Source organism: Halictus rubicundus, chromosome 11 (assembly GCF_050948215.1).
Source record: "Halictus rubicundus isolate RS-2024b chromosome 11, iyHalRubi1_principal, whole genome shotgun sequence".
Taxonomy (NCBI): Eukaryota; Metazoa; Arthropoda; class Insecta; order Hymenoptera; family Halictidae; genus Halictus; species Halictus rubicundus.
This window is the reverse complement of record NC_135159.1, coordinates 11895614-11923077: the sequence shown is the minus strand read 5'-3', so window position 1 is coordinate 11923077 and position 27464 is coordinate 11895614. Positions and strand designations below refer to the sequence as shown.

General features: G+C 37.7%; 1 protein-coding gene across 3 annotated transcripts in view; it reads left to right on the top strand.

Annotated features, from left to right (window-relative positions):
• Ca-alpha1t (Ca[2+]-channel protein alpha[[1]] subunit T) overlaps window positions 1-27464 on the top strand; it is a 127218-nt gene that overhangs the window by 74024 nt on the left and 25730 nt on the right. For 2 of the 3 annotated variants that reach the window (XM_076796654.1, XM_076796653.1), the window contains 11 exons: window positions 1307-1410; window positions 2633-2808; window positions 3423-3515; window positions 3758-3936; window positions 5699-5871; window positions 6608-6942; window positions 8155-8376; window positions 11562-11691; window positions 12457-12761; window positions 14123-14274; window positions 14708-14911. In XM_076796654.1, coding sequence (XP_076652769.1) covers window positions 1307-1410; window positions 2633-2808; window positions 3423-3515; window positions 3758-3936; window positions 5699-5871; window positions 6608-6942; window positions 8155-8376; window positions 11562-11691; window positions 12457-12761; window positions 14123-14274; window positions 14708-14911 — 2073 coding nt within the window. Of the gene's footprint in view, window positions 1-1306; window positions 1411-2632; window positions 2809-3422; window positions 3516-3757; window positions 3937-5698; window positions 5872-6607; window positions 6943-8154; window positions 8377-11561; window positions 11692-12456; window positions 12762-14122; window positions 14275-14707; window positions 14912-22212; window positions 22334-27464 lie in introns of all 3 variants that reach the window. The other variant, XM_076796655.1, reaches the window with a different exon arrangement.

Below are 27464 nucleotides of genomic sequence, written 5' to 3'. Positions count from 1 at the left end.
TCGATGACCTTTTCTCATAAGGTAATTTTTGAACAATCGTTTTAAAAATCGTCAGTCTACTCACGAACATGCTTCAACATCAGAAACACTCGACTGTCACAGGCAAAGTGCTCCAGTATAGTGTTCCTGTGCTGTAAGTATAAATACTGTATACATACGTCGTCAGACACGCTGCATATACACGGTGTGCGCATAAGCGAAGCATGTGACGAGTGCATCCGTGCATAAAGCATACGTACGCAACCACTTAACTGTAAGGAACGATGTACTGGCCGAGTCACTTAACTGTATCATCCAAATTTCTTCATGAATTACTTGTCGCACACAAAAATGTTTCAAACGAAAGTTGTTTGACATTAACCAGGACGTACAATGTAGTAATTAGTTTTCCTATATTTCGCTTTTTTATCGAGATATGAAGGTGACCTTGAGTTTTTGTTTCATAACATGTAGTATTTAAATATGTTATTCGAAAGAGTATTGAATTCTAAGTAAATAAGTATTAAAGTATACGTGGTCGAAAACTAATAATTACCAAGATATTCTTGAATTAGTCTGTAGTGGAAGTAAAATGACAAAACTTTTCTGTTTCTAATTATTTGTTTATAAGAATTTTACTAGCACATTTGCGATGTCTTCCTGATTAAAACGAGTCCAAACACTACACAATTCGGATCATATTTGACCCTCGTTGTCTGAGCTTGTCCTGTGGGACGCGAGCGTTCGGATAGCAGAGATTCCACTAAACCCTGGATTAAACAAGAAAATACAATCCAAACCGTATCGTGTTGGATGTCGTTTCAATCAGAAAAGCGCCACGAACATGTTGGTAAAAGTTCCATCAAAAACTAATTAAAAACAAACAAGTTATAATTGAATTTGTCCAAACATGCACGGGAAGGTTCCATCAACTTTCACCGAATAATATCTCGGCAACTATTACATTCCGACCCCACATACCTTAATACTTTTTCACTCGGCATTCGATACTCTTTCGAATCGCATAATTAAATGTCACACATTATGGAACAAAATCTCAAGGTCACCTTCATATCACTGTAAAATATGAACACATCAAAAATCAAGTGGTCTCGTTGCATGTCTTAGTCGATATAAAGCAACTTTCGTTTGAAACTTTTTGTTATGCAACCAGCAGGTAATGAGTAAATTTAGGTTGTGCGGTTGGGTGACTCACCACGTGCATACACGCATATTTTTATGTGGGGGGGATTGAGAATGGTGGATGCGGGGGCGTGCGAACGGTATTGTTTAAAGCGATATTAATCGTGGTCCATTGGTTTTCCAGCGATCTCGAGAAGTACTTCGAGTATCAGGGTCAGGACTACATTTGCTCGCGGCCCGACGACAACGGAATGCACTCTTGCAGTAACTTGCCGCCGCTCAAGTTCGGTGAGTGCACCTTCGACGCCCTTAACAATGGGCCGATTTCTTTTTTTTTTTTCTCCCCCGTCTCCCATACACCTTTCTTTCTCGCTTTTATTTACGCCCCCCGGTTTCATTCAGAACGCTTTCGCGCCTATCTATCGGTGGAACTCCGTCGAAAAACCTGGCACACCTTTTGTCCGGACGTATACAACGCCATAGCAACCGGACTTGCCATTTTTAGGGTAAAAATTAAAAATATGGAACATCCGAGTCACAAAGCCTTTGCCAACCCTTTGAAATATCGAGTCAGTGACGGGGAGTTTTAACGGATATTATTGTTTAACGAATTTTTTTTTTAATAATATCTTAAATTGTAGAAAATACATTCATTTTGGAACATTGATATTCAGCACGGTATTTTTTGGATGCTACGGACATTTATTTTGTAAAAATTGTACGATACTTTCGTCCAGTGGTGTACAACTCGAAAAAAAATATTCGATACTTATTTTTCCAGAGGCCATCATTCATATTCAGAGGGTGAAAATAACCCTGAAAGTTCGGCATGCAAACCATATTTGGCTTATATTGGTTTATCTCCCAAACTATTTACATTGTAGAGAGAAAGTTTTTATGAACGAGAATTTTTGTAGTGAATACGCTCGTTTGAATCGATTTTCGAAAAAATATAGAATACCTCGAGAAATGACACTTGAATTTTGCACTACGAACAAGTTTATTAAAAAATAATTTCAATCAAACAATTTCTGTTTAAAAGTACTTTTAATTTATAAATTTGTCACTTTTGTGAAAGTATAATATAATTATAATTGAAACTTCCATAATATATAATATTAAAATAGCCATAATTAATATTATTATTACTTTTGAGATATTCGAAAAAGTTTTTGCCAATTTTTATCGGTGACCATTCTCACAATTGTTACAATGATCAACCATAGTATTTTAATTTTTCTTATTTTAATTGTTTCGTCGTATTTATTTTATTTGTTAAAATTTTCGAAACAACACAATGAAGCACGCATTTATTAATGAAACTTAATTCATTCAATATTATAGAATAAAATATTTCATAAATTGTACCATTTATTAGAATTGTTCCAAAAATTAATTAGAATTGTTCCAAAAATGATCCGGAACGAAAATGTGTGTCGAACAAAAGAGAATGGACACGTTTGTTCCGAATGTCACAGATGCTACACACATATGTTTCTCTTGGTTTTAGGGAACACGGTGTGCAACAATACCGCGTTGTCGAACAATAATGCAACGTTTATCACCAACGACACCTGCGTTAATTGGAATTACTATTATACGGAGTGCAAGGGTCAGGGTAACAATCCTTTCCAGGGAACGATATCGTTCGATAATATCGGTCTTGCCTGGGTCGCAATATTTCTTGTGAGTGTCCTACTTCTACCGCGTTCAACGATTCCGACTCCATTGCTGGCCAAATTTTCATGATAACGCTCCGCGTTTCCAAAACATTTACCAAACCAAAAACATGTTTTCGAATGCGCCAGCGGTCCGGATTTTTTTTCTTTTTGGCGGAGTTGCTTTTTGGCCGGAAGCGGATTACAAATTGTCCTGTGTGTAATACGAAATTTTGGAAACGTGGTTTTTGATTTAGTAGAGATGTTGTTGCAAATACAGTTCTTTTGAATCTGATAGAACGAGGTTATTGCGTTCTGATTAATTGTTTATCAAGAATCGGGGAAATTTATAAGACGATGGGATAAAACTGCAAATAAATTGATTTTGGCATTGGTTAAAGAAATCGTTGAACAATAACGTATATAATGATTTTTATCCATTTCTTAACCTGTTAACTGGGTAGTTGTTCAATTTTAAACAATTGATAACGATATAATCCCGAGATAAAAATGTATCACATAACAAAGTGAAAAAATTATTGAATAATTAAAAATGCAAAATTACTGAAAGGCAAGTCTTCTCTCCGGTTAGCAGGTTAATTAAATAATCGAGGTTGCTAAAATTATGAAATTCTGCCATAGGTAATTAGCCTTGAGGGATGGACAGACATAATGTACTATGTCCAAGATGCTCATTCATTTTGGGACTGGATTTATTTCGTCCTTTTAATTGTGGTATGTTTGAATACATAAACATTCGATACACTAATAATGAAATTTGACTAAACATTAATTGAAGGATCTTTATTGAAACTGCCTAGCAGTATAGCAACAAGAAATGATATAGCTTATGTAACAAATGAATTATTTTAAAAACCATAAACAATTTTTAGACCTTCCCTTTTTTAATATTCTCAGGCTTATCAGAATTTTTAATAATAAGAGACTTGACTAAATGTGAACATTTTGATTTTCAGATCGGTTCATTCTTCATGATTAACCTGTGCTTAGTCGTAATAGCAACTCAGTTTTCCGAAACGAAAAAGAGGGAGATGGAACGAATGCGATTGGAGCGGGCTCGGTTTCATTCCACATCCACTCTTGCATCATCAACTAATACGTCCGAACCAACCACTTGTTACGCAGAAATTGTTAAGTAAGTATTTACAAAAATATTCTATCCCGTAAACCTATTCTACAAATCTGAACATCCTAAACAAAAATATTCCAGTGTAAATGGTATAGATCTAGCATAAATAAAGAAGCTAACGTCGAAATATTGATCTTCCATGATCGACAGCCGCCATTTTCCGTGCTATTAATTTTTCAAAACGAGCCCGGCAAAGTGCGAAATGGAACGGGTATTCGAGTCACGTTTCATTTTAATCGAAGAATTTCAATACAAAGGGTCACGGATAACGCGACGCGTAGAAAATTCCATTGCACATTGCCGAGCGTGTACAGTCAGTCACATAAACCACGGCACACACTTCAAATCGGAATAGCTTTTTTTACAAACGGACAAAACGTCGCGTTTTTTTTTTCGAAATGAACCGAATTACGAAAACAACAGCAGAAATTTTACAAAAATGTGTTTTATAACCAACAAACAAATTGACCAATTTCGATGAAATTTTCAGCACGTGTCCAACTTATGCGAATCCGTGCAGACATTTTTTAAATTTTCGCCCAAGCGAAAAAGTTGTAAACAGCAATTTTTACTATTTTCAGACTAGACGCAATTTTCCCAAAATTTTCACAATATCGTCTGATAAACTAATCTCGCTTGGAAAACAAAATTGAAATCGTTTGGTCCATTTATTAAAAAGTTATTCTGACTGAAAGTGTGTGCCATCAATTATGAGACTGACTGTATATCGATATACATGCCACCTGTGCTAAATGCGGCGTACACAGGTGAAAAGATAAAAGCGAAGATGTACGTATCTAAAATTGCACAATTCCCCGTCAATGGAACGGCATAATTTTAGTAAGCTATTGATTTTCTACAGCGTATTTTTACTTTTATACTGTCCTGGCAACGAACGCCGGTCCCGATCGCATTTTACTGCGTATTTACATTTTTGGCTCCGGCTTGGACGATCCGGATCCGATTTCTTAGATCATCCGTCTGATTACCGCAATTTATGTGTTTACCTTCTTTGGTCAAAACAGCTTGGCAAGGACAAAAATCTTGTAGAACGATCCGACTAGAATTTGTTTTTATCCTACTTTTTCTTTTTCTTTAACTAGCTTTTTAATATATTAGTCCATGAATTTCGTCATTGGATAAATTATTTTTATCATTTTATGATTTATTCCATCATCGTATTACAGCGAATTCTCGATATATGTCAGCAAAACAGGTCTTGCCAGTGACGTGTATCGTACAGGAGACATGTCCGAGCTGTGTTATGTTTACACTCCTCGTGGCCCCTAACGGGGTATACCCCGTAGTAGTGGGGATAATTTCGCGACATTTATCATCCAGGTATTGGCGACATATATAGAGAAATCACTGTATTTATTTGACATGTATTTTATATAGTATATTAAGCTACCACATTATTTACTTGATATTCTATATTATTTATTATGTTACCACATTATTTATTTTATATTATTTGGTATGTCATCGAATTATTTATTTGATATCTTATACACATAATTTGTGAGAGGAAATGTTCAGTAATAGAGCATGTTATAATCTGACGAATTAAATGGCGAGGCAAGAGGTTAATAATTCACTCATGCTGTGTTTTTTGTCTCGCGGTTTTCCCCCAGTGTAATATTTCGGAATTGAAAGTCAAATTAGAAGATGAAGCGTCTGTTGAGCCAGTGTGCTCGAGGGATGGAGTACTTGAAATAGTTGCCGAGCGGCTGATTTTCATGCATCAGGAACCGCGTGTTTTCCGCAGATACATCGCACACCTGTGGCGGAGGGGCAAGAGACGGCTAATGAAGAGGTACCGGCTGTATTTATACAAAAGGCAGCAGAAACGCGAGCAGAACTTGCTTAAAGAACAGCAACAGCACGGACATCCGTTTCGAGGAAGCGCGCCCACTTCTGCTTCGAATAGATTACCCGGAGGTAAGCACGCTAGACCACGCTCTGCGGTCGACTCGGATATTATTTATAGTTATACGTCCTTATTGCACAGTTTCGAGAGCAATATAACAAACTACCCGTACCGCGCAAGGTAAACTCCGCCATGGCAAATACGAGACTCCGGCTTGTTTGCTAACGCCGTTACTTACCGGCGATTATTTCCGAATTTTTGGCAATTGAACACCCTCCGACAACAATGTTTAACAATTTTTATTTATAGCAATACTGTGGTATGGGATTTTAGTGCAATTTCACTCGGTGAATACAGTAATGTGTCACTGGTATACGAAAAATCGACACCAACGTGACGGTCCGACAACACTTTTTCAGCGATAATTTGTTTGTTGTTAGTGATTTTTGCATGAAACTCTTACCAACACATCCGCGACGCTTTCCCGAGTAAAATGATACCAAACACGATACAATTCGGATCGTATTCGCGTGTGTAATTCACCTTAAAGTAGAACTTCTCTTATCCGAACCGAGAATTTTGAACTGTCGTAACTTCGTGGAAAGAAGTCGGAGGATGTTCTATGAGGGCTCATTTTAAAGCTTGAAGCTTCTACTTTTGACATCCTTGAATTGTACTTTTTTCGACGACACTTTTAATCAACTAATAAGAAATATTGAAGAATTCTCATTTTATTTCATTTCTCTCGCCCATGGAGTACTGTAGAGGTAACTAGTCAGTACCATTTTGTTGGAATTTTGTTGACAGACAGAAGACTCCATCACGGGAGATGTCCGAGGCTGCTGGCAGCTTTAGAGTACGCAGAGCAGCATCAGCAACAAGGAGTCGGCAGCGGTGGCGGATCATTAACTGATTTCGCGGCGAATAGTCCACCGACGCAGGGAGCAATCCTCGGCAACTCTGTCGCCAGCAATGGCGGAAGCAACGGGAATTTGGCAATTGCACCACGTGCCAGCCCCGAGGTTTCCGAGGCGGATGTTTCGTCGAACATCTGCAACCGTTTGGGCATCCATCGGACGTCGTCGGTGTCCTGTAATGGCAGCGATAATGTCGCCTCCAACGCCACTGAAGCCAGCATACAGGTATAGCGATCGCATAAATCAATCCTCCCACCATCTAAATCGCTATACTATTTTTCAAAAAATATTTAACCCCCACTATCAGTATTTAGATATTGATAATATCATCAATAGACAGTGGTTCTTAAATAAAAATTTTCCACCTGGATTGCAACAAACGGGAGTGAAATAAAAATTAATTTTCTGTCTGAATATGCTTAACAAGTTGAAAATAACAGTATTTTTATATACTTCTAATGTTTTTGTTTTAAACTTGGCAATGTCTTGCAATTTTTATTCCACGTTTTGTGGAGGATATTTGAACTAGAAAGAGGACTGGTAATTTAAAAAATTGTTAACAAGCTAAACTCGCTGGTTGGAAAAATTAAATATTTGTTTTATTTAATTTCTGTATTTTTTTTTATGTGATTTTCGGTATACATTATTTTATAACAATGATTCGGATTTCTACCGGAACTACACGCGTTTCACTCGCTCGGAAAATTCAGTATCGGTGAAAAAAAGGTGGTGAAGACATTTTCAATCTGCGATAGCGAATCCGCGAACCCGGCGGAGGTCGCGGCTGATCTGACAGACACATGCCAATACGTGATACAGTAAATCTCTATATGTTACGTAGGAAATGCTAACAGTGACTCAGACATGGATGTACCAACGATAAGCGGGAAAAAAGAGAAATAAAGCTTGCACTCGCTTTGTGTACGAAATAAACGAAAATTTCGAAATATTCCAGAAATATTTTCCCGGATATTTCAGTGTACGAGAAGCGATGCTAAAGTCTCACAAATATTCCTGACAATAAAACGTATTTCAAAAATATGTTTACAAAGTACATAAAAAATGCTACATCAAGTATGTCTGTAAAATGTTTCAAAAAATGTATCTCTACAAAATGTCCCAAAAAATAAGGAATGTTTGTATAAGCGTTCGAACGGATAAATAATATTTTTACAATATTTCTGTAAATACTTTAAAAATGTATTTATGTTTTTACAATATTTATATTTTACAAATTCGAGGAGAACATTAATTTTAAAACCCTTTCCCAGGAAGATTTCTAAACTTCCAAGGTCTCGAATGAAAGTTGAAAAAAGAAGAAAATTCCAGAAATGTAAAAGAATTTATAAAATCCAAGGCTCCAAGGGGAATTGGAAATGTATGGAGTTTCGATCGATTTTCAATTTTAACGATTTGGTTTGTTCAATAATTTTGCAGACGAACAACGCGCTGCTCAGCCCGCCGTGCATGCACTATAGAAGAAGAAGCAGCGTGATGTTCAGCGACGTTGTGCTGTTGCACGGCAGTCCTGGCGTTGGGAACACTTTGCAACAAAGTTCGACGGTGTCGCCCGGCGAACGTAACGTCTGCTCGAGCGAGAAAATGACACAGACCGGTGACGGCAACGTTTGGTCGAGTCCTCTGGCTGATCCCATACAGGTACTCTCTACTGATCATACTAATTTTATAAGACCACAGCGATCAACGTCATCTTCCCTACGACGCTCGCATGAACTTTGCAGAAAGCACTTTAACATCGATTTTTCTTCTCGACAAAATTACCATATTGTCCGACAATTATTCAACTTTGTTTGAAATTCAGATTGGCTACAATATATCAAATTTAAACAGCAGAAAGATTTCTGGGAAAGAGGCTGTCACTCTGACATTTTTTTAAATTAGAAAATTAATGTTATATTTCCTTGAAAAAGTGATTCCCGAGGTCATTTGACACAACTTTTTCCTTTACGAAAATGTTCTCCACGGCTTCGTTAACGAGTTATTAAAGAAAAACACGGACCAATCGGAGCGCGGCTACAGGACCTGGGCGGGACCTGTCGCCGAGGCGGAGTCTATCCGCTGTAGCCGCGCTCCGATTGGTCCGTGTTTTTCGTTAATAACTCCCGAACGAAGCGTCGGAGAAGATTTCCGTAAAGGAAAAAGTTATTTCAAATGGCCTTGGGAATCTCCCTTTTCGACGCAACGCATATTTAAAAATAAAAGTTCGTTCGTTTCTTTAAAAAAATTTATAAAAATCGTCTTTAGCAGGGTGCATTGATTTTGGGCGAAATTGTTGCACGAAATGATAAGAATGTCAAGTCGGATGAGTGCAAATATTTTTTTCGTGAAGAATTGCTGAAAGCTTCTCTCAGCATGGGAACATCAAAATTGCCAGGATTCCCCGGTGCTGGAAACATGTTTCGAGAGGAAGTCCGCGTTAATATGACCGGGTTCTGGGATCCGTGGCTTTGAGTTCTACTTTTTTATTAAATTATCAGGTCGCCCGGAAAGTTCGCGTCGTTTCCAGAGCGGCGTCTTTATTACCCTTTTTTTCGCGAAGAAGTAAAAGCTCGTCTGACCTAACCCCGGCGGTCACCCAGAAACGTTTCATGCGCGGGCTAGATGTCAATTTTGAATTTTTACCCGGGGAATACCAATGAAAAACCGTGCACAAGCACAAAGCCCACTTCAGCCGCATTATGCTCAACGTATTACAAAAAAATTCCGCTACTTGGAGAACCATACTGGAACGAGAACTATACTCGACTCGGTCGCGCGCAAAAAGAAAATTAAACGAGCTACGAGAGCTCGTGCGAAAATGTTTTTCAGATTTTCGCGGAGAAATGATGGTGTAATCATGACAAAAAAAAAATTGTTTGAAAATGAAACAAAATCAGCGGAAAGAATAGTAATGAAAATTTACGGAAACTGCCATTTTCTGTGTAAAGGTGACAAAACACATTCGTTTAATTTTTTGAGAAGAAAAAAGAAATTTATTTTTTCTTTTTTTTTTTAACGAGTTTGTGGAACGACAAAATTCCCAAATTGTTTTTTAAAAAAGTGATGAAATAGTAAGGAAACTGAAGAAGAAATTGTTTATAAATTCGTGCAACTTTGGAGAGGAAACAGAGAGAAATTAGGGTTTGAAAAGGGAGGAGTATTATAAAAATATTGTTGAAAAGTACAATGGGTTGTAAAGCAAGAGATGCACGTTGTAACAGAAACCGCAATTCTACGCGTAAAAACGTCAAGAACTTTCCGCGGTACCTAATGTACTATTCACTGTGCGGGGACATCAAGCGTGCGCCTTCATTTTCTTTTAATGTCCTCATTTTCCGCTTACATTGTGCTATGTGTGTTCTCGTGTCTCGCTGCTTAGCTGGTCGATTGTGCAAAGGGTACGCCAATGTTTAACTTTGTCATAAGCCAGGAACTGTTTAAGTAAAACTTGCGACACCTCTCGACTTTTGCGAAACTGCGATTTATCTTTAGCGACGAACCTAACGAGCCCACTAAATAATCTCTCTTATTTTAATGGTTTTATCGTTTAATCATTCTTCAATGAGCTCCTTTGCTTCCCATTATTAAGTCTATGCAAATTTTGAACTTCTGAGGGCTCGAATGAAAGCTGGAAAATTATAATTTATGATAGATTTATTTAGGTTAATAGGAAAATTTTTAATAAAAAAAAAAGTGATAAATTTCGATTGGTAGCTCGGAGGAAATTTTTTGAATCTCGAGGGGTTGTTTTGGAGTTGATTATAAAATGCTTTCCTGAAGGAATTTGAAAATTTTTGGGGGCTCAAAAGAGAGTTGAAAAATGATACTTTATGATAGATTTATTTAGGTTACTAGAAAAATTGTAGATCATTTCGAAGAATTGATAAACAAAAAATCATAAAAAAATAAAATCGGTATTTATGGTAGATTTATTCGGGTTTATAGAAAAATGCGAAATCATAATGAAAAATTAATCGATAGAAAATCCTAAAGATATCAGAATAATGTTAATTACATGAACCACTCAGTATACTGTTAAAAAAGAAACTTATTCAAGTTGGTTTCTAGGGAACGGTCTGAAGCTAATAACTTTCCTGGTTTCGCTGCCAGTAAATCCATTTCCTTTCCGCCCTATTTCATCACTCTAACGGATGAGTTACCGTTGGCAACGGTCTACATTAACAGTTTGATCAGATCGCGGCGACTCGTGATAAATGACATCCTTAATGTCCCACCAAATGCACAATATCACCTTTTTGGCATGAACGGTTTCGGTGTCGACGTTTATGCCTGATTAATTTCTAGCCGTGACTTTCTCTGCTTAGGGGGGACTGTCGTGCAGAACCTAATTCTAACTAAACCTTTATGTCACATAGACATTACTTAATATTTTTAACAAGTCGAATACATTTCTAAATTAATTAAATGATTTTACTATTTTGCATTTGATCCGATTTTTATTATAACTGCATAAAATCCTGAAAAACCTCTTATCAATTACTGACACAGAAAACAGTCATTGGTCAGTGTTATTGTATACAATAATAATTTTTAAATTAACTTTTAACCTACACAAAAATCTATAAAAATTATGTGCTGTTTGTTGACGTGCAAAGTAGACATTGGACAATATTACTGGCCGAAATTCCTGATTCCATGGAAAGAAATGTCCACTTGACAATGAATCTGCAAACACCTGTTGGACGGTAGACCGAACCGCACGGCACTGTCTGTCACATCAGCTAATTTACAACTAGACTATTTCTCCGGTGTCCGTAGTATAGTGCTTTTCATAAAACGTGTCCGTTACACCGGCTATCTGTCATGTGCACGTGTCGGCACAGTTGCAGGCGGAGCTGAGCAGAAGCGAAGCTATGACCTGTCAAGAGTTGCTGGCGCTGGGCGGTGCTCTGAGCGCTGCATTGCCAACGGGCCAACTGACACTGGACTCCTTCTTGAACTCGCTGACAAAAGGTAACAGTCCTTCTCTGTTTACTTCTGAGCTAACCAGCCGTGGATTTACGACTCTACTGTGCCAGCAGCCTGTCATACAGTCTGCCAAAAAAGTGTCAGTACGCCCCCTAACGCCTCCAAAACAGAATAATTTGTTTAACATTGGTTCGAGTAACTTGAGTCTTGTTTTTGAGGTACTAGAAGGATTAGTTTATCAGTTGATGTATGCAAATATTTTTTAGAAGAATTTAATTGGGAAGAATTGCTTTTCACAGCTTTAACGAGAATATTTATTGTAACATCGGTATTTTTTTACATGGAACTCTACATACTTTCTTCAATGTGTAGAGCATGAAAAGACGAATCCAACGAGTACCATGACCATACCATTACGATCATTCGATCTCGAGATATTCGTGTCTGAATAAATTAAATTCTTACCTTTCAGACAGGAATATCTCGAGATTGAATGATCGTAACTGTACGGTCTTTGTACTCCATCGACTCGTCATTTCGCGCTCTATAAGAGCATCGAATAAAACATGGGAAATTGTGAACAAAATACAGTATGCATAGTTAATAAATTGTTAATACATCTCGGTATATGAAGCCGGAGTGTCTGGGTGATGTTAATTGGATGAATCGAGATTGACAATGATTTCCGTTAGTGGTTCGTTCGAATATGGCTGGTATTGTGCGCGTGTAACGGAGTAATCCGAAATCAGTGCGGAGCAGGAGGTGGCGTCTGATTACGCGATCGCATGTAGACGGGAGCATTTATTTTAGGCATAAGGGATCGACACATTACTCTGGAGGATCGTACACAGTGGCTAACATCGGACATCGATAATTGCTCCTGTTGCTGCGAGCTGCAGGCAGCCGGTGATCAATGGCCGGATGAGGCTGACAAATGGGCGAAATCCTCGCGGGCGAAAAGGCTCCTCAGGTCCTGCGGAAGCTGTTGTATCTGCGTGATACGGTGCATCAGACGGTCGATCAAGAAGCTGGTCGAGCACAAATACTTTCAACAGGGTATACTAGTCGCGATTCTGATCAATACGCTGAGCATGGGCATCGAGTACCATAATCAGGTCAGTATGTCCCTTCGCGAAACGCAAACACGATCTCTACAGCGATGTCTCGATACATGCGAAAGAGATGTTCTCGGTGTTTGCGAAAAATTGATCTCCGTCACGGTGGAGTGTGCCCTGGAAGCTGGTGAGAACTGTAACATGAAACGATAGTAATTCCAGGACGAAACCTTTTTTACTGTAATTATTTCTTTACGAAACTTTTAGCAACACATGCGTGATAGTTTCCTGATTAAAATGAGTCCAAACACGGTACCATTTGGATCTGATTTGCTTGCGTAAATCACGATTTGAACTAGTCGAAATGGTCGGTTCGGATAAACGAGGTTCCACTATATCGTGGATTAAACGCGTAAATGTGATTCAAATTGTGTCGTGTTTGGGCTCGTTTTAATGAGAAAAATGTCAGGAATATGTTGGTAAAAGGTTTATGAATAAAAACCATTAGAGAGAAATAAGTTTTGCAACTGAATTAATATTGTTTCACGTAATAGATCATGCAGCAGTGTCTATACGTGATACAAATAATATTTCAGTCCTGAATTTTTGCAGTATCGAGACATTACTGTATATACAGGGTGAGTCACTTGACATGTAACAATTGTAACAAATCCTTCGTAATATTGATAAGAGAAGTTTAAAGGACATCTTTGCAAATTTTTCGAAAATGAAGCGGCAAGGACAAAAAATAGTCTGATACTTCAATCGACGTTCAGGTTATCGAATTTTTAGGTTATTGATGCTCCCTTGTCAGCGAAATACGGGTTAACAAGCCGACATTATTCGATCACCGTGTATACTATGTAGTTTTGCATTCGATTTCCTGAGAGTCGTAGAGCCTCGTGCGCAAAAATTCGATACGGCGCATAAAATTGCATCCTTAGCGGAAATTATCATCATCTCCATTGTACCGTGAATTACGAAACACTTGGAATTAGTAGGTGAAGTGACGTCAGCGGAAGTAGAATACTTTCGTCCCTCAGTTTTCAGTACTCACGTTATGGCTTTATCTAAATCGAATATCTCGTCTTGAATTTATTTATTGTAATAGGACACAGATTGCTATACGTTTTGCAACGAACAGCAGTTCTTCAGGTGAACCAAAAATTTTCATCAATTACAGTCAACATGAGCTAATAAAAATGTTTGACAAAACAAATTTTATACATTCTGTATTTTTACAATTTTCGAAACAATTTATACGAGACATTCAAACTTTTGGGAGCCATGCAAATAATTTTACGGTGACTTACCCTGTCCGCCTTAACTGTCGGTGTAATTAGCATTAGGGTAGAAGGTACACTACGATTTTAAACACACGCACCGAACGTGGTATATTTTTTCTGTTCGTCGGTCAACAGCCAGAGCAATTAACCATAGTGGTTGAAATAAGCAATATTGTGTTTTCGGCCGTTTTCGCCGTGGAAATGTTACTCAAGATAATAGCGGAGGGCCCGTTTGGCTATATTAGCAACGGATTCAACGTCTTTGACGGGGTTGTCGTCGTACTAAGGTACGTACACCATCAAATCATTTTCTCGAGGGTCTTCAAGAGACTTCTAAAACGTCCATACTATCAAATTCACTTGAAAAACTACTTCAGACATATTCGTCACATTTTTCCGATTAAAACGAGCCCAAACACGACGTAATTCGGAGCACATTTATCCGAACGCACGCGGCGCCACCTACGAGTTCGGATAATCGAGATTCTACCAAATTATGAATTACACAGGTAAACGCGACCCAAACAGTATCGTGTTTGGGCTCATTCTTTTCAGAAAAACGTCGCGAATACGTTGGTGAGAGTCTCATAAAGCAATCATTAGAGAGAAAGAAGTTATGTCTACTTTTAGAGAGATCTGCACACTGTCTCTTACAGTATAGTCGCGATCACCGAGCGGAACGTGACAGTTGACAGGCTAACTTGTCCTCTGATTGTCCAGTGTGGTCGAGATCTTCCAAGCGTTCGTCGAGGAGCGAAGCGGAAGCTCCGGTCTGAGCGTGTTGCGCACCTTCCGCCTCCTGCGGATCCTGAAGCTGGTTCGTTTCCTGCCGAACCTGCGCCGCCAGCTGTTCGTGATGCTGCGCACCATGGATAACGTTGCCGTATTCTTTTCCCTTTTAGTACTATTCATCTTTATATTCAGGTAAGTCGTTCCCTTTCGTTCTCCCTTTCGTTGGACCAACAACGGTCAACGTCACGCGGTCGATCGTGTGTGTGTGTTATACACCATCGTCTTGGTCGTCGTCTTCGTCGTCGTCGTCGTCTTCGTCGTCGTCTTCGTCGTCGTCGTCGTCGTCGTCGTCGTCAGTCGGCGTTGATCGATCGATCGATATCGAACGGGAGGCGCACGGTTCCCAGGATCGCGATTTAACCCCCCCAGGTACCGCGTCGTGGATCAAACTCGGGCCCCCCCGTAGATCGTTCGCTACCTCGGTTCAGATGATCACACCTCTCTTCGTCCCCCCCCCCCCCCTTTCTTTGTCCTTCATCAGCCTAAACGGTGCGTTTTGCATGATCGCCGAAGCAGTTCGAGCCGATCCTTCACGGGATGTCCTCACGCCGTGGAAAAGAGATATCTTGATCCCGATCACGCCGTTGAATTATAGAAGATTATATCGTGGACAAGCGAGCCTCGATCGATCCTCCATGCTAACCGTGTTCAACCCCTCGGAATCATTTGACCATCCGTGTTTTTTTACCTTGGTGAAAGAGCTTGTTGTTTTTCTACGCTTCCGAGCTTCCACCGGAGCCTGGAGCTTTTTCTCGTTGCGAAATTTTCACCGCTGAAAACCAACCCATCCACCCTACCACCGACCCGCCCCACCCCCCCACCCCCTTTTCTCGAGCCGCGATATGCGCCATTTAGGTGACTATGTCTTCCGTTTTATATACCTCCTGTCTTTTCTTGTTTATGCGCTTGTCACTTTGTCTCACGGCATTTGGATCGTAACCGCGTGATTGCATCGTCACCATTTACATAGATGATCGAGTCGCAGCCAGTTCTCGTCTACATGCGCCCGTACACGGGCCGAGTCGTGGATTCGATGGAGCGGGCTTGCGAGATTATGGTCGCTGATCGGGGAAATAGGTGATTAGCGTTGGACCACGTGTCGCCGATTTTCATGATTTTTAAATGCGTTGGGGTCAAGGTTAATGCTCCGGGGAACTTTCGTTTACGCTTGTGACGTCTGGTTTTTGGTTTTTGACGGGTTTTTGAATAATAGTTTCTCGAGACTTTTTAAGTAACCTTGGGTTAGGCTTGTTTAAATATTTCCAATTTTATCTACCAGAAAAACAATCTTCAAGTTCGAAACAATAGTTTGTTCAAACGATAATTGGCTTTTGATTGAAAAATTTCTGAAACGTTTGACCTTAAATAAGGTCACCTTGTCGTTTTGAATGATAACATGTACTTTGGACTAGAGTTGTAGCTGATATTAAAAAGAATTCAGTGATCGTGTATGACCTTGAGATGACCTTGAATTATAATTGTGAAGTATAATTGAAATTATTTAGGATCACGACCTGGACAACGCATTTGCAAATCATTGAGATCAGTGAGATGCGTTCTGGTTGACGTAATTATCTACAAAAATTGCAGAAGATAAATTTGAATGACACAGAAAGATCTATTTTCTTTTTACTATTTTGCGTTCGTTGGGATTCTTGCATTGTTTAATATATTAACGAGAAATTTACCTTTTTGTTGAAATGTTTGGAAATGAATATTTTTTGAGAACTTTGCAAGTTTTTTTTTTTAGATTATACCGAAGAGAACCGTTGCCATTTTGTGAAACAGCAAAGTAAAAAATATTTTCACACCTTTTGGTCCTATTTTTACATAGTTAATTTCGTGACTTTTAATATTCGCTAGAACCCCGCTCATGTCAACAAATTGAAAGACCTCAGTTTCTATAATCGAGTTAATTTAATTGTTAATTTAAGAACTATTTCCACTAAATGAAAAATATTATAAATGGATAAAATGAATAAAATATAATAAAAACTAATAAAATATTTCCAAAATTCCACATTTTAAACAGTATCGTATTCACGAGAAAATCGAAACGACAGGAAAATAGATTGTATCGTTCGACATTTTTCTCTGCAATGATTTCCCGAGTTAGCCTGATTCGCAACCCGGTCCCGGTGACATGACCCAGCCTGTATACGTGCTACCAGACTCTGTATATTATTTTGTTTTTGAAATATTACATTTTGATTTTCTGAGCGTTCATCAGCAGCGTTTATCTGAACGTTGTTAATGGTAATGGCGATATGGGTGTTTTGTTGGCACGTCTACGAGGGATGTCTTGTTGGCCCTTTCTCATGGCTTGAGGCATCGAACGTGTATTACTTTGACCGTTTTCTTTAGAGGACACCTATTATACATATATATATGAATTATCAATATAAGTATATACATATATATATACGTATATATACCAGAAATTGTCTCATGTGTGCATGATGCTTTTTACCTAGCGACGAAGTATGAGAGCTATATGTATATATATATCTCTACCTATTACCTATTGATTATTCGTGTATTCGTACTTTCTCTCACTGTCGCTACCAAATATTCTTCTATTCCGTTTATTATTTCGTTTACTTTCTGCTCTACACTACTCTTCCTTCCATCTTGTTTATCCTTTTTCGTTCGAAACTTTTATTTCGGTTTTCTCTACTTCTTCTTCTTCTTCTTCTTCTTCTTCTACTTCTTCCTCTACTTCTTCTGGTTTTCATTTTTGTTCTCTCGTTCTTTCAAATGCCTACAAAGTGCGTGCGCCTCGGTGTGGTCATCGATATTAGTCAGCTTGCGAATGAACGATATGTGAACCTTTTCCGACCCCGGTTCTCTGATCATGCTGCGCACAAGGCCTCTCGCTAAACCGGGGTTTCACCCAGAGTTCGATTCGATTGGCCGCTCGCCACAATCGCCCTTACCCTCGATCTTCTTGCGGCCGATTTTTTATTGCTAACGGGGGATCCTGCGAGTAATGTCGTGCCCGGAAACAGTCCGAAACCGTCTCGGACGAAATATTTCCACAAGAAAATACAGACGTTCCTTGAGTAGTGACAAAAATTTTTTAAATATTGAGTCTTTTTCTAAATTTTCCACTTATTCAGGAAATATAGGGTTAAACTTTACCTCGGGAAACGAGAAACTTTTAACTTTCTTTAATGCAATCCTGTAGATTTTGGCGGGAAAATGCCGAAAATCAAAGTTTTAATGTTAGGAATTCACTGGTTAAAAAGGTATGGGTGTGTAAAGATGTGCAATTTTAAGCATTTTTGAGCTGTCACTCTGGAATACGTAAATGGACAAGCTATCACATTATGGTTGGCAGTTTGCGCACTTACCCAACACTTGGGATTTGATCTAATAGAGGAATGGTGTCACGTATGGAACAAGCTGCTGATGCAGAATCTGTTGTGGTTTTAGAAACTAATTGCCTGAATTTGACACGTGCCGAGTCTGCACTGCGGAGAACTGCTCTAACTCCGCTAAAATCAGGGACCATAACTCGCAGCTGTGTTCAAAATGCTTGCAAAAAAAGTCGATCACGGAAACCCGTTCATTATTCAGGTTAAAAATATCAATCCCCAAAAATGGTGGTCACTTGAATTTTACCATTTATTTTGCAATTAATTTGTATTGCTCTGCTATTTATGAAGATCTTTTATCTTTATTCCATGACTTCAGGGTTAATTGCAAAGTGTAGAGAATTTTTTTTTAAGAATATTTTCAACAAGTTTGAAAATTTATAATTTTACTATTCGTAGCTAGAAACGTTTTTTTTTTTAAAGAAATAGTACTGTATCCGTGACCTTTTTACATTTTGGTGGTAGCAGTTATGGTCCCTGTTCGAAACTGATAAAACCACGCCTACTCGGATCATTCCACGCAAGATAGATATCCAATCAGTGGACTCGTTCTTTGACGTGATTTGCCCTCGGGCGCAGTTCCAAATCCAAAGCGCTCCGAGGCGAGGGCAGAAAGCGCTTATTGACTATACCTGTTCTGGACACATGTCTAGGATTACTATGGATTGCTATGATCGAGGGGGATACTGCTACAATCTGTCGCAACAGAGTGTGCCCTCGATATCTGGATAGAAAATTCAATATGAGAGATTTGTAGACATAATAAATCTCGAAAAATGTTTCAACAGTAACACACATATGGTTTTCGTATATACAAGTATTTATTTGACACTTACAATGTTCAACCTCGTATACTGTAAATAGTATACAAGCAATCACCACTAATCTTCCAACAATTGCTGTTACTGCGAAACGACATTACTTGCAGGATAGCCTGATATTCGCAATACTTAAATAATAGTCCGATGCTCATCGAAATTAGGTGATCAAAGTGCGGCTTTCTGTAGGTTTCTGTTAAGAATATTTCGCTTTACTTACAAACTTTTTTTTTTCAATCTATCTGATTTCTATACTCTTATAAAAATATATAATAAATATACCCACAACGTCCGAAAACAGACAAAGATAATAATTCCCAACATCTAGGCACCGCAAAATAAATAGTAACTAATTACCAAAATATTTTTACCAACTCCATTTCCCATAAAACTTTTCTGCTCCTCGAAACAATAAATACGATTTTATATCCCATAAAATGTCTATAATATTTTTGTTTAAACTGGGTCATAAATTGCGTCACCATTTAAATAATAAATACTGTCTGCTTTAAAACTCCGCGTTAATTAAGTGACATATTGTTACCGATTCCAATAAAACTATTTTATTTACTAAACTGTGAACACGATTTTATGTTCCATAAAATTTCGATAATGTCTCTATCTAAATTGGACCATACATCGCGGTCACCAATAAAACAATAAATATTCAAATGACCTCACGGTTTAAATTGTTAGATGTACAAATTAATTCGTGGCTCTGGCAATCAATCACTGGCCATTTTATTTAAGTCTAAATCCTTTATTCACCGAATTGAGAGTTCAGTAATTATTTCTAAAGTGAAATGCACAGTAATTGACTTGAAATATTATACTATGCTAGTATCAGTGTTTTATTCGGCTAAGCTGTATACACATTAAATGGTTAAATGTACTCAAATTCTAGCTTATCAATCTTTATCTATACAGGGTGTTTCATCTAAACGGGATCGCTTGAATATCTGCCTTATTTATTGTTCTATGAAAGAAACTTCTCAGAGCAAAGTTACGCTATCTCCAAAGTTACCTACAATAGCAAAAAAATGTTTTCCCAAAATCATTTTTTAACAAGATTCCAAGATCATCGATGTATTTTTGAGCATCACCCTATATATTTTCTTTAATATACATGTAGAGCATGAACAGACGAATCCAACGACTACCATAACCATACCCTTTCAATCATTGAATCTCGAGATATTCATGTCTGAAAGGTGAGATGTTGACGCTTTCAGACACGAATATCTCGAGATTGAATGATCGAAACGGTATGGTTATGGTAATCGTTGGACTCGTCTGTTCATGCTCTACAAGCATATCAAAGAAAATATATAGCGTGTCGTTTAAAAAAATACCGACGCATTGTAAACAGTGAACAAATTCACGACTACAGCGCTACGAATTAATTTGTACACTTAATAGATAAAGTATCAGACTTGAAGGTAAATCTAAACGGAAAATAAACAAGAAGATTGGTTTTTGAAATGGCGTCGCGACTTGTGAACCCAGTTTGTTATCAAACAGCACCGAAAGATTTTTGTTTTGAACGGAAGTTATTCATTCATACGTGTAACAAAGTCGTATTGACTTTGAAACGAAACTCGATTACGCGAGACCGTTCGGGAACGGAACGGAACGGAACGAATCGATAACTATTTTATTCAAAACGTGCCCCCGGTGGTACACAGCGCCATTTTGTTCGATTGTGCACCGTCGAACGGACTTTGTAAGCCGTCGGTTTTTAAACAATTTCGAAACTTTGACTACCGTTTGTGCGTGTGCGTGCAGTGCGTGTGCCATCACTGCGGCCATTCGAACCGTAATCAATTCGACTACACCCGCAGAAACGGTCGGAAAAGTACGAAAAAAATATTCCCTTTGTAATTACGTTCCCGACAAAAATTCAGTTTACCGAGCTCTAATTTCGTGAAAAAACCAGCTTTCATTCGGTTCAAGCCGCACGCGAGCTGGCAGAGTCAACGTGGTAACTTGTTATAACCTGGTTAAACTTTTAGAATTATATTTTTCGGAAACGTTTTTTCGATGCTCCGAGTGTAATTATTGGATTTCTGGAGAAGTCATTTTGTTTTTGTAGAATTTGACATGTGAATTGCATTTTAACGTATATTCCGTTCCATTAAAAATTAAATAAATTTAAATGAAACTGTATTTGGTGATCATTTAATCTTTCGGTGTAAAGAGATCTTTTGGCTCATAATTAATCGAAAATAAAATTCTTATACGATCCTCGCCAAAATTATATACTATTAAACAATTTATAACCTCGGCTCGCGAAACCATTTTGTTTACATAAATCGAATTTTTAAATCGTTTCGTTTTACCTTAATCGAGATTCTTGACCTTTTAACAATATTTACGTATAAATTATGACTACCGTAAAAATATTCCACTCCTTGTTTTGTTCAATATAATGATGTTGACTTTTGCGGAATCATTTTGTCTAAAAATTAACACAATTTTCTGATGCTAGTTTAAGGGGTTACATACACCTAGTAAAAGACAAAAATTAAGGTTGTATATGTTTAACAATTTGTCCACGTATAATAATATAAAATTTTATTAAATCGTTTTTGTTGCCATTTTGAATTGCTATTAAATTGTCTCTAAGTATATTGTTTCTGAAATTGAATTGAATCGTCTTTAAAAATGGTCAAGATTTGCAAGATAATTTAATTTTCTTCCAACTTTTGATTCACTACTCGAAATAATAGAAATTTCCATAAAAATTTTCAATAAGAGTCGAGACAGTTACAAAATATGAAATACACAAATACTTGTATTTATAAAAATATATTTCTTAAAAATATTGAAATATTTGAATGCATAAAACTATATCTAAAAATATTGAAATAATATCCAAACATTAATTTATTGAAACGTTTCTTTAAACCTTAAAAAATGCAATAAAACAGTCCACTCGTATAACCAAATTTAAAAAAAAATCGATAGGTGAAACCTAGGTAAATGTAACCCATCAATTTTTCTTAATCGAAAAACCAAAAACTGGTTCCAATTAAATTCCCAAAAATTCAATTCCCCCTCCTCTTTGTCTGTCGCTCTATATTTCCTGCTCTGTCTCTATCTCCTTCATCCTCTATCTAAAATTGTTCTCTATTACCCGCAAACACGCACACACACACACACACACACATGTATCTCTACCTATCTATCTATATATTTACGGATAAGGAAGTACATTGCACGTTTCGTTGTGTTGTAGTATTCTCGGGATGAACCTGTTTGGTTGCAAATTCTGTGAAACGATGAAAGGCAGCTCTGACGTCGAGTGTGATAGAAAAAACTTTGACTCGTTACTCTGGGCTATTGTGACGGTGTTTCAGGTACCTAAAAACAAACAAAAAAAACGAAAAACAGTCAAAAAAAAATAGAAACAAATCCAAAAACAAAACCGATAAAACGAACAAATGAGAAAATCATTACAAAAATGATAAACACAGATTTACCTTTTTCATCTCTCTCTCGAGGGCTTTTTTATCCTCCTATTACCATAGTGTATATTATATATATTATATACATATATTCGTATATACGTTACTGGACGTTCGCACACGACGCTACGTACGCTAACGAAATGACTATACTATAGTCAAGGCAGCTAGACGGCACCCCACACGATTACTCAAGTTTGCACGCTTTGACCTTGACACTGTGACTGTTTCGTTTACTATACCGGCTTTAATCTTCTATTGGTAACGTAAATTGTGAAATCTAATTTGTTAAGGTTAAAACTACTGTGGTTTGTACTCGCCAAGCGTCTGAAGACGTAGTTTGAGATTGAAAAGCGACGTAATTAATCGCGATTAGAATGTATAGTGCTCGCAGAAGTTGTCGCAGGGTGCTCTCGACTGCCTTGAGGATTAGTATAGCGCGTACGATCAACGTTTGCCAACGTCCGAGCGTTTGTCAACGTACGAGGGCGCAGACCCGTCTGCTTTTATGATTTCTTGAGGCCTGAAGGTAACGTATGATAGAAACGAAAAGAGAGAGAGAGAGAGAGAGAGAGAGAGAGAGAGAGAAAGGGAGAGAGAGAGAGAAAGAGTATGCTGACAGTAAGAATGAAAGTGTGTGAGGATGAAAGAGAGAGAAAGGTACATGATCTCGCTCCTATGGCATGTCGCCGTATCGAGGTAGGAGGAGGCCACGGGTCATTCGAATTGTTTTCCTAATGTTTCTTCGCTTTTCTACACGCAGACCAACCGCAATTCGCTTGCCGGGAGCTAAGCGGATTAACCCCTTAACTGTGGACATGCTCTATGAACTATAGCTGGACTATAAGCTTAATTCGGCGACCGGGTCCGATGGAATGATAGCTACGTGGCTGTAATTATTAGGCTGTTGCATATGAAAATGTCTTACACCAAAGCAAGCACCATTGCGAGCAACATATTCCGTCGATGAATCAAACGTTTCTCAACTGTATTAAAAATTGAATAGTTCAGTGAAAATTGAACAACTTTTTCCTTTGCGAAAATGTTCTCCGCCGCTTCGTTGCGGAGTTATTAACGAAAAACGCGGACCAATCGGAGCACGCCTACAGCGGACCGACTCCGGCTCGGCCAATACCGACGACGCGCTCAGCGGGACCCATCGCCGAGCCGGAATGGGCCCGCTGTGGGCGCGCTCTGATTGGTCCGCGTAATTCGCTAATAACTCCTCGACGAAGCGTCGGAGAACATTTTCGCAAAGGAAAAAGTTATTTCAAATGACTTAAGGAATCACCTTTTTCAAGAAAATACAACATTTTTGGAACACCCTGTATTAAACTTGAAGATTGTAATACTATTTCTTGTTGAAACATTTGCATTCTTCGATCGGACATTTCCATATGCAACAACATATTGCTCTAGTCGCAATAAATTGAATTAATTAATCGAATTAAGATGAAGAAACGAATTTGATAGACATCCTCTGTGAACTATTTATAAAACATTCTCCGTGAACAATTTAGCTGTTGGGTTTATAGCTTCGTGCTATTGTCGACCTGTTTGAATAAAATAGCAGCTGTATGGTTGTAATTAGTTTAGAAAGTACTGATTGCCATGCTAGATGGTTAATGATACTTAAGGTATTGAAGACACTGCAATACTTTTAATTGAGAAATTGATAAACTGTTTTGAAACACTCTGTATATCGCTGTTAGGCAGCATTCTAATGTTGCTCAAGTTCTGGCGACTTGGCTGGTTTAGGTAGAAAAAGTTGAAGAATCTGGATTATGAATTTCTAATAGAACACTTATCATTTGTGGCACCAGATTATTGATTTATGCAAATCAGTGCATTAGAAGTGGCGCAGCACCTGCTGCAGGTGATGTACAGGCTGTTATGAATAATAGTCGAAGACTATCGAGGACCAAACGACGTAGTTATTTAACACGTATTATACAGAACCATATGAAACTATAATAATTTCTTCAGCATTTTCTACATTCATATTCATTGACTATTTTAACAATCTAATTCTGTGAAGTTCAATATCCCTCTAAAAATTTGTATAGACTATTAGAAAGGCGAAAGTAATTGTTAAACAAATCCGGTGTTCGGTATGCATATAACAGTAAACAAAATTTTCTGTAAATTTACAGTTCCTATTGCAATAAAACAATCAAATGTTTGTCAGTAAAATATTTAGAGGTGCAAGGATCAAATAAAATTTTATTGAATTCAGAAAATCAGAGATGTTAAATTCTGTTTGTATGAAAATTTTGTACGGTGAAGTCTTGTATTGTAATTAATGCGATGCATAAAGATCAACAGTCTAATGATTTCAATCAGGTTGATGCAGTTTGGTGTTGTACGCGTAACGAGATACAGATAGGAAGTTAATGCTCGTTCACATTAGCGAAATTATCCGAATTTCCGGTGTAACTAGAAACTGCTTCGCTTGTATGGACCTCTTATTCGCTTCGCTGGAAAGTTGAAAGAAACTTGAGTGTATACTCTCCAGCTGAAGTGAATAACAGGTTCACGCTGCTAAAGTAGTTTCCAATTACTTAAAGTCAAGTAACTGAACTAATGTAAACGAGACTTTCGGCCGGCGAACTTTCGTAACACCGATTTAGGGGCAGTTCACTCCCGTTTTATTCCTTTTGAGCTTCGATAGCTGCCGTGTAACATACTAACTACGAATGTTTCACTTGAAATGGGCTCGCATCAACATTTTTATGAACGGACTTCGGAAACCGGAAATTTAATAAAATATTATCTTACAAATTTTTATATTATATTTTTTAGGTATTTCACAGTATCATTTATTGTACACTTCATTATTGAATTTAACAGCATAATTTATTGTACACTTTACTATTTTATTTAACAGTATAATTTACTGCACACTTCATCGTTCAATTTAACAGCATAATTTATTGTACACTGTACTATTTCATTTAACAGTACCATTTAATATTGTACTGTATAATACTGTCCTGCATTTGATTGATTATCATGTTACAAGTTCTATCATAATTGTATACGGCCCAAAGATTAAAATTGTAATGAATAATCAGCAAGTACACAATAATAGAAAGAAAAATAAAATGAAAGCGCGTACAATGAAAGAAGAAACAAAAATAGAAAAAAATACCAAAAAAGCAAGAAAAAAACTCGAGGAGAAAAGCTACCGTGAAAATATTTTACTGAAAAAAAAAAATAGAAAATCGTCAGAGACAATGGAAGCTGAAAAAGAAGAGAACAGAGAAAGATTTAATGAGAAAGAAAAAATGAGAGTGCACAGATTTAATGAGAAGGAAAAAGCCAATAAATAGAAAATGGAAGAATATAGTATAGAATCTGGGAATGAAGACTGTCGATGAATGAGAGGATCCGGTGAAAGAGGATAGAAGCATCGAGGCCAGCGATAGACCATAAGAAACAGATGGTAGAGGATGAACCAAAGCAACTGGAGCAAAGAGACAAAAGGAAGAGACTGCAATGAATGGAAAGCTAATCGATAGCCAGGAGGAAGAAGGAGCTTTGTAGGATATCCTAGAAGGAAGGAGAAACATTGCAACTTTTTCAGGAAGCCTTGTTCGAGGATCAAAGAAACTGGAAAAACTGTGCTCGAGCTAATGAAGAGCGGACAGGTTTAAGTTGGTCGTAGTAGGTGACGAAGAACAGAGGAAAAAGGGAAACGGTGATTAATCGAAAGAACTGTACCAGAGAAAACATAATAATCTAGATGTTCCATCTAATTTGAGCACCTCGACAAAAAAAATCACAGAAAAATGAAAGAAAACTTATTTAATGACCAAACTGCAGATTTTTATGAAGAACAAAAAGTATCTATATAAATTGCAGGACTTCATACAGCTGAAAACAATACAATTTCATTTTTCGATTCTTTAAATGCTTTTACTGTTCCGCAGTTGGTCTATTAATTTTTGTGTAATTTTTATTCTAATAGAATGTAGTCAAAACGAACCATAATATAGTATTTTCTGATAGAAAGATTGTGTTGCTCAGCACCGATGGAGAACGCAACTGTTCTCGAGCATAACGCAAAACAGGGAAATTCGCGTGAATAGTATCCTGGCATTGTACTGACCCGAGCAACCGGCTGGCGCAAACCCCATTGAAAATTTATGGGGATCCATGAATCCGCAGCTTCGAAAGGAGAGGGTGCAGGTAGATTGAAATAATTAATTCGCCAAATTCGATCAATATGGCGGCCCTTATCGCGAGAATATACTGGCTAGCTCGAGGATGGCGAGCCCGATGGCTATACCATCGAATTATACACGGTAACAGGCATGATTAAATTCGTATAAGTACAAGCGATTTTATTTGATTATGTTAAGCGGTTCTGAAACTATAATGAACGCGTCCGAATGGACAGAGATTGTACTACATACTGTATAGGGAGTGTCTAACAAGGAAACTTTCAGCCCTTCTACACCTCGATTTACCTGGAATTTTGCGGCTGTGAATATTCATTATTCGCGAGATTAAAACACTGTTTACATAAACTTTTTATTACGCGCAACTCAACTTATCTCCTTGCCCTACAATATCGAGTCAGACTCTGATAAATGTGTCATTAATTTCCTTTAAACCGAAATAAAATTCTATTTTGCGTTAAACTTCACCTTAGCAACCCAGAAATTTTTAACTCTTTTTTATATAATTCTGCAGATCTTGACGAGAAAACGCCAAAAATCCTAATTTTAATGTGAGAAATTTACTGGTTCAAATGTTGAGTGATTTTAAACGTTTTTGATGGGTAAAGGTTTTTCTTACTTAAGTCATGACTTTACTTTGTATTTCGTTAGAGTTCGTATTCTCTCCTAAAGCAATCAAATTTGTTATACGTCCAGCACTTCTTCAGTATAGTGTGAAAACATTAGGGTATCATGTTAGAAACATTGCTAGCTCCTCGGATAGGTGCTTCAAACGTTTTTCTTTTTTCTGGAGCGTATGCCTTATTCAAGAATGTGCTCGGCCATTGTATAAAAAGCCC